At 51.0% G+C, this 8,464-nt stretch overlaps 1 protein-coding gene across 2 annotated transcripts; it reads right to left on the bottom strand.

Annotated features, from left to right (window-relative positions):
- Positions 1-48: 48 nt before the first annotated feature.
- eif3c.L (eukaryotic translation initiation factor 3 subunit C L homeolog) lies at positions 49-8,464 on the bottom strand. Of its 2 annotated transcripts, none has more exons than XM_018239981.2 (21): positions 7,396-8,464; positions 6,607-6,726; positions 6,462-6,527; positions 6,156-6,345; positions 5,732-5,857; positions 5,550-5,601; positions 5,248-5,357; positions 4,963-5,087; positions 4,682-4,856; positions 4,259-4,362; positions 3,742-3,883; positions 3,493-3,618; positions 3,310-3,403; positions 3,039-3,226; positions 2,663-2,887; positions 2,217-2,580; positions 1,957-2,116; positions 1,777-1,842; positions 1,613-1,700; positions 1,318-1,519; positions 49-226 (listed from the first exon to the last, which is right to left on the bottom strand). In XM_018239981.2, the coding sequence occupies exons 2-21, from the start codon at positions 6,705-6,707 to the stop codon at positions 141-143; spliced, it is 2,790 nt and encodes a 929-aa protein (XP_018095470.1). In that variant the 5' UTR covers positions 6,708-6,726; positions 7,396-8,464; the 3' UTR covers positions 49-140.

Genomic DNA, 8,464 nt, shown 5'->3' on the forward strand with positions numbered 1-8,464 from the left:
CGAATAACTGGCTCTGTTTATATATGAACCAATGAGGGAGGCGCTGGGTCTCGGCAGAATCACTTTATTAATACATAACAAATAAAAGCACCAGGTGGAGCTGATGATCCGTTTCTATAGAATGAATGCCCATTGGCCGATCAGTAATTGCTCTGGCCCTGCTGGTCTCGTCGGTAGCCTCTTCTCATGTATCCGCCCTCTTTCCTCTGGTACTGATCCTTCTGGTCTGTGGGGAGAAACAGAAATGATATAGTGAAAAACTCACAATGATCTCCTATCAGCAGCCGCCAGCCACTAGGAAATGATATGAGCCGATCCTTCAGTGGGGAGGGAAAAAGCAGATGGATGGGCAGGTCACTGGGATACCCCCGACTGCTGCCTGTTTAAAGGCAGAGCCCGATTCACTACAATTAATTCAGGGTCAGGGCATCACTTCCCCATAGTGCGGGTCGAGTAAAACCCAAAATACCTGACAGCCCTCCATGCACCCGCATTCAAATTCCTTTTATAGACCCGCGCAGCCCTGCCAATGATGTCACAAAAGGGGCGGGGCGAGCAGGCATGGGCAGCTATGAAGCCAGAAGTCAGCGTTTGAAGGTGGCGGACAGGGACAGCAGGAGAAGAGCTCAACCTGCACCCGCGAAGAGTAGTGCGGGGTCGGCTCGAACCCTTCTGACCCGCGGGTAACGGCCGGCCCACACATCACTACTTCGCCTGGTTTATTCGAGGGCGGGCATCACTTCCCCTGGTTTATTCTGGAGTGAAGCATCACTTCCCCTGGTTTATTCTGGAGTGAAGCATCACTTCCCCTGGTTTATTCTGGAGTGAAGCATCACTTCCCCTGGTTTATTCTGGAGTGAAGCATCACTTCCCCTGGTTTATTCTGGAGTGAAGCATCACTTCCCCTGGTTTATTCTGGAGTGAAGCATCACTTCCCCTGGTTTATTCTGGGGTGGAGCATCACTTCCCCTGGTTTATTCTGGGGTGGAGCATCACTTCCCCTGGTTTATTCTGGGGTGGAGCATGACTTCCCCTGGTTTATTCTGGGGTGAAACATCACTTCCCCTGGTTTATTCTGGGGTGGAGCATGACTTCCCCTGGTTTATTCTGGGGTGGAGCATCACTTCCCCTGGTTTATTCTGGGGTGGAGCATCACTTCCCCTGGTTTATTCTGGGGTGGAGCATCACTTCCCCCGGTTTATTCTGGGGTGGAGCATGACTTCCCCTGGTTTATTCTGGGGTGGAGCATCACTTCCCCTGGTTAATCCAGGGCCAGGGCATCAGCCATATCGGAAATGAATATTTAGGGTAATTTACCTCTGTCACCTCTGTCGCCTCTGTCGCCTCTGTCGCCTCTGTTGAAGTAGCCCCCGTAACTGCCCTGCTTATGGTCAAATATCCTCTCGTTGTTCTCGACCAGGTTCCCGAGCTTCTCGGCCAGCTGCAGGGCGGTGTTCTGTAGGGAGCTGGGCTCTGTGCCGTGCATCACCACTGTCTGTGTGGGCTGGTCCAGCGACGCCTGAGTGGGAGAGAGAGTTCATCATTTCTGCAGGGCCCCCCCCAACTGCTGATTCCTACTTCCTTCCCCCCTATAACTGATTGCCCAACTCACCATCAGCTCCTCATTAATAATCATCTTACTAATGATGCTGTGAACTGTGGGAATCTCCAGCTGGAACATGTCGCCCAGGATGCCCATCCTATGGGGCAGGAGATTAGGAGATTAGAACATTATAAAGCAAGATGGCGGGGCAGGAAGTGGAGGGGAAACCTCACCTGATGGAGTCGTACACACTGCTGTAGGTGAAGAGATACGTGCGCAGAGATTCCTCCTGGATCTTCCTACAAAGTGTATGGAGTCAGAATGAGTTGGTTACTAGCCATTTGTATGGTGGATATTACCCCTACTCTTACAGAGCCAGAAATCCCAGCATGCAATTGGCCGAATCTTCTCACCTGACCAACATGCCCCGGACTCGCTCGGCCTCCGGGAACAGGTCCCACACCTTCCCGTTCATCTTCTCGTTGATGATGAAGTTCTTGCAGGTCTTCCAGTCTCCCATCTTCATTGCTTTGGAAGCAGCGACTACATGTTCCCTCATGCTCTCCGGGGGTCCTGGACAAAAGCACACAGGCTATGGTTACGAGCGCCCCATCTTCACAAATGACCAGAAGCCATATTAACTATGGAACCATGGTGGCCCCCTGTTCCTCACCTAGAAGTGGTTGCCTCTCGCCCACACGGAGCTGGTGGTGGAACTGTTTGCTAATCATCCTTCTCCTGGCATCAAACTCATGTGCAGCCATGTATGGAATCTCCAGCAACATGGCCGACACCAGATAGACACACTCCAGCAGCTCCAGGTTGATGTGCATGTGGAATGGGATCTGCCGCCTCTTTTCTATCTTCTCCTGCTCCTGATTCCTCTCCTGCATGGTCCTCATCAGAAGCCCCTGCCCCAGCAGCTCCTTGGCTCGGCCACTGGACTGGATGTCTAGCAGAGCATTGTGGGCATCTCGGATCATGCCCTGGCGGAATGCACAGATGCCCAGCTGTACCATGGTGCGGTTATACAGGATCTGGAGATACACAAAGACTGAAAGATGAAGAGCAAGGATAGGAAGGTGAGCAGTCACTGTGAGGGTGGTGGGTGCACTTTACCTGTACGGGAGGGTCTGCATGTTGGATATTGTCCTGCAGATGAGACATCAGCATGAGATCACGAGCCTGGAACCAGCGGTTGTGCAGTGCATGATGGTAGATGTGGCACAAGATGGCACAGGTTCGGATTCGGTCTGTCCTGTCCTTGGCGTATATGTACTTGCACAGTCGGTCCATAAGGATCGCACTGTCCTCTGCCTCGTTCTCCGCCTGGTCTTGCTCCGACTGGAAACAAAAGGATTCCATCATAACCTTTCACCTTGTGGATGATTTAACCTCCCTTCCTCCAATCATAAACCCGTGCAAGGTCCTTGGAATAGAAAGGAGCCAGGCATGGGGACAGATTCCTAAGGGGCAATATTTTGGGGAGACTTACCTTGGACTCCTGTTCGGTGCTGAGCTGCCTCTGGTGAGCCTTGTAGTCGAATTTGTAGTAGGTGTGCATGATCCTTCTCAGGTAAACCCTGCAGATCTCCTCCGTGCTCCCCTTCTCCTGCAGGTACTTCTGGGCTCTCTCAATCACCTCGCACACTCGCGCCTCATCCTTCAGGTTATCTACATACTCTAATGGAGGCAAAATGGGGAGACGTGAGTACAACCCACCAAGGGTGTCAGATTCCAGCCAATGGAACAAGAGCTTTGCCTACCCTGTGAGTGAGGGTCTGTATTCTGCATGATTTTAGTAAACTCTTCTTCCATCCTCTCGATCAGGGTGAGGATACAGCCACGGACACGGAGGGGCTGGGGGAGACACGACAGAGGTGAGACTTCTGTATATATAGACTACACACCCTGTGGCCCTACTAGGGGCAAGAAAGCAGATTTGGTACCTGCTCCAAGTTGCTCAGATTTTCAGAATCCTCAACGATGTGCTCCCCAATAAACATGTTGGAGTTGGCGAAGAGAATGTCCAGGAGATCATGGATACAGTCCAAGCACTTCTTCCACATGTCTGACTGTGGGGAGACACAGAGAAATTTATTGTGGGATCCATAGACCAATGGCAAGGGAGCAATTAGACATTCACCCCTCTATCCTACCCCCCAAGGGACAAACTACCCAAAGAAATGGCCTCTTACCTTCATGTAGGTAGCCAGGTTTGTATTGTAATCATACAGAGAAGCCACAATGTTAAACTTGATCTTCACAGCGATTCCTTGGCCCAAGTTATTTTCCTCTGCAATTCCGGCCAACAACTGAAGGAGTTCAATCTGAGCTGCCCTAAAGTGACATTATGGGGCAATCAGACATCTGCCAGGGGCAAGACATATAAACAGCTGAGAAGTCACAAGCACTTTCTGCTTTACACGAGAACTCCTCAGGGCACACTTACAGCCCACCTTACAGCAGGATTCGCAAGACAAGTAAGTTAAAATCCAAGTTTATTTAAATAATTCTCTAAAATCATTGCACAAATGTATATTTGTTTAAGAAGGCAGGGGAGCGCATGGCTTGACGCATTTCGTGACTATGTTAGTCACTTCCCCAGAAGCCTGTTTTCTTTCTACTTTACAGCCAATCATATAATTCAATGCTACGATGCAGCATGGCAGGAAAGAAATGCCATTAGTCCTTCTCCGGCCAATGATCACTCACCTGTCTGTGCCCTTCTTGCCTCTGGCCAGCAGGATCTCATTCAGCTTCTTGACCACGATAGGAGGAGTGATCTCTGTGCCTTTAGCAAACATCTTGGGCTTTTCCTGCAATGAGGGGAGAGAGAGGTTAAACACAGACGTCATTGGGCAGAGCAGAGCTATAAAGAGACGGAGCAGAGCGGAGCTATGGAGAGACGCCATTGGTCAGAGAGGAACTATAAAGAGACAGCATTGGTCAGAGCTGAGCTATGGAGAGACGCCATTGGGCAGAGAGAAACTATAAAGAGACAGCATTGGTCAGAGCTGAGCTATGGAGAGACGCCATTGGGCAGAGAGAAACTATAAAGAGACTGAGCAGAGCAGAGCTATGGAGAGATTCCATTGAGTAGAAAAGGGCAACAGTTCATTTAGCCCCATTACTCACCTTAACCAATGGAACGCCTCCTTTCACTTTTTCCCACTCGCCTCCACCTTCGTTGTCATCTTCTTCTCCTTCCTCTCCCTCCTCATCCTTCCTCTTCACTTTGCGATGCTGCTTCTTCTTGGCTTTGTCCTCCTTCTTCTTCTCGACTGCCTGGCGGTCGCCCTCTGTCACCGTCCTATGGGGGGGACACAATCATAGTGAGGGATGAGGGTGATAGGGGAGAAGCACCCTGTACCCCCTGCTATTCACTAGCCACGTCCCGGGCAGAAGCCACTACTCACTTCTTCAAGAAGCGAGAAGCCATAGACGCGTGTTTGTTCTCATCATCTGATTCATCCGAATCAGATTCATCCGAGTCTGAGCCCCAATCTTCATCCTCCGACGACTCCGCCTCATCCTCCGCCTCCTGCACAGAAACAAAGAATTAATTTCCAAAACCCTCCGACTGTCCCACATAAATAACCCATAAATTAGGTGTTTGGGGGCAAGAGAAGAATAGTTATTGCCCTGGGAATATTTAACGGCTGCTGTAGGGTAATAATCACTGGCTCCCAAACCCAACCCACCTCTTTCTTGAGGAACTTGCTGCGGGATTCAGGTGGGGCGGATTCAGCCTTCTTTAGGAACTTGCTGGCACTCATCCCTTCATCGCTGTCATCATCACTGGAAGAGGAAGCTGCAAGGCAAGCACTGAGTTGGAGATAAGGCTCTACTGGGCACCAGAGCAGGCACCCACATGGGGGGCAGAGGGCACTGGGGGAGATAACACCGGATCCTTTTATAGCCCATCTCTGTGGGCTGAGCATGTGAAAGCAGCAGGGACTAGTTCTGAGTATGGGACTTCACAAAAAAGCTCTGAGTCTCTTACCCTCTGAATCTTCATCCTTCTCTTGGTCTTCGTCAGCAGATTCCTCAGGATTCTGGGGAGGGGCAGAAGGTTTAGATTTGGGTTACTGACGGGGAATAGAGACACATTCGGCCCCTCTCAGGAAGGCCGCAACCTGGTAGCCCAGATATATAAATGCCCGGATGAATATGAGATGATCAGACCTGTTTGTAGGCAGTGATGGACGCCTCAAAGTCGCGGTTGTATTTCCTCAGCTTCTGGCGCAAGGTGCTCAGGGCCTTGGCGTTGTTCTTGTTCATCTTCTTCTTGCCCTCTTTGTCCTCCCATAACTGAGGAAGATGAGGAATGGAGAGTCAAAACAGCAGCCATATTAGATCATGTGACCCCCCTGCATCGGGGATTTACTCACTGCTGTCCAATGCCCAAGAGTGGACAATTAGCAGCAGCCCAGTCTTGCTTGATGGCAAGGTTTCTAGATCAACACTAAGTGCACGGCAGGATGAGTTGACTCAAGGAACAGCCTCATACCCAGGAGCTATTAAGTGTATCCTACATCACTCAGCGGGGCAGATCCTGTATGCACAGTCTCCTCTACACACAGTTATACAAGAAATGCCCAGGCCTCACCTCATTCAGATAGTCGTCGAGGTCAGAGAGCAGGCGGATGTAGAAACGGGGGACCCCCTCTTTGTCCACGATGTTCTTGGCCTTGATAAAAGCCTTGACCAGCAGCTCAAACTCCTCCAGGCACTTGGTCATGTCCCGGATCTTCATGGCGTTGCGGATGGTCTTGATCAGGTTGGTCAGTTCCTCGAACCTGGGCAGAATGGAAAGGAAATGTCAGTCACAGCAACAGGACGAGGCTGGAAACTACAACTCCCAGTGTCCTGAAGACATTATGACCCACCCTAATGACATTAATGGACGACGTACCTTTTATCCTTGGCGCTGCGCACCACTCTCTTGGTGTCCTCCTCATCGTCACTGAGAATGATGGGCCTGTATTGGGGTTACACAACAGTCAGACACCCAAGCACTCCCTTATTTTAACTCCCTGCAACTCCCCGGGTACACTCACTGTTTGCCAAAGGTGCCCCCCACGGGCTTGGGAAGGATCTCATCTCCGGAGAGCGATGATTCGGACTCACTGTCTGAGCCGGTGGCAAAGAAACGCGACATGGTGCCGGTGGATCAGTCACTGTGGGAGGAGTCAGAGTCAGCAGGGATTGTGGGTAATCCCTCCCCATACAGCCTCTATTAGCCAATCAGCGCTGGCACAGAGGGGCACAACTGCCAGTTATCTGCCCCCAACAAACCCTCACAACAGAAAAGACTCTCAATGCTGGGCCCTGTCTCCCCAAATCTGTCCTGTGGCCATAGAATGTGACTCTCACTGTGCCGCCATATGGACTGCGTTGCTTTAGACTGCAAGCTCCAGGGCCCAGTGCCCCTCTATAGTAGAACAGAGAGCTGTCTGGCCAAGTTTCCCAGCATCCCCTGGGGCCCCTACATGTTTGTTCTCTTGCTTCCCAGCGGCCTATGCACTTTTTCTGCCTCCCCTCCAAGTGTCCCTAGGGCCCCCCATGACTCTCAGTGTCCCTAGGGCCCCCCCATGTCTTGTCCCTCTCAGTGTCCCTAGGGCCCCCCATGTCCTGTCCCTCTCAGTGTCCCTAGGGCCCCAAGTCTCTCAGTGTCCCTAGGGCCCAAATCTCTCAGTGTCAGTGAAGCTCCTCAGTTGAAGTTAATGATAGAGACAAAGACTAGAGCAGAGCCACTTCCTGTATCCGCCTCTGTGAGTTCTGAGGAGACAGACAAGTTCTCTGCTTCGGCCTAAATTCCCTCCCGGTCCCGTCTCCCCCTCACTCACCGCCCGACTCCACACACGCGGCAACCCGGCTCGTAATCAGGCAGGAAAGGACCAGAGGCCTAGTAATGCGCAAGCGCAGAGATGACTAAAGTTTTATAGCGCGCATGCGCAGACTCGCACAGGAAGGACTCGTTTTCGCTCCGGAACTACAGTCCCCAGAATGCCAAGCGCTGGAGTTGCGACAGGTATGTAGCGAGTTATCCCTCTGAAGGATTACGGAATTTGTAGTTTTAATCTTTGTGGCCTTTTGTTAGACACGTCTATTGCGCATGCGCTTTACTAGTGTCCGAGCTGTAGATTTGTTTGGGGCCGTTGTTCTGTCACAGAGAGACTTATAGATTCCCGCTCTGTCTCACTGATCCCTCTGCACCCGGGAAGCTTCTAATCTCTGCCAATGTATCAGCAGCGAGCGACTTCTTCTCTCACTGTAGCCTCGCGCCCCTCTTTGTACAGTCGGACTCCTGAGTGCCGCAAAGTGAGGCGGTGCTGCTGCACATGTGCCAGACAGGAAGTAGCGTCAGTAACGGCTGCTCCCCCCCATCAATAAGGATTGGGGAGTAAATAAGAATGTGGGGAGCTGTTGTAGCTACAGAAACATCAGATTTGTGGGACACAAGCAGGGCTGCTGGGAGAAATCCCTCAATTCATTCAGCAATTCTTCTCTTATCCACAAATACTTCTCTTCCTTCTGAACATGCCGCTCGTCCCATGGATAAGAAGATGGAGTCAGCCGGGATTTTATCTATTCAGCAGTTATTATTCAGCAGTAGGGATGCACTGAATCCAGGATTTGGTTCGGGATTCGGCCTTTTTCAGCAGGATTCAGATTCGGCCAAATCCTTCTTTGCATATGCAAATTGGGGTGGGGAGGGAAATCAAGTGACTTTTCGTCACAAAACAAGGAAGTAAATTTTTTCTTTTCTTCCCTCGGTTCGGATTCGGTTCAGAATTTGGCCGAATCTTTCACAAAGGATTCGGGGGTTCGGCCGAATCCAAAATAGTGCATTCGGTGCATCCCTATTCAGCAGTTATTATTCAGCGGCGATTATTCAGTCAGCCTCGGCATCAT

The sequence above is a fragment of the Xenopus laevis genome, chromosome 9_10L (assembly GCF_017654675.1).
Source record: "Xenopus laevis strain J_2021 chromosome 9_10L, Xenopus_laevis_v10.1, whole genome shotgun sequence".
In the NCBI taxonomy this organism is placed as follows: domain Eukaryota; kingdom Metazoa; phylum Chordata; class Amphibia; order Anura; family Pipidae; genus Xenopus; species Xenopus laevis.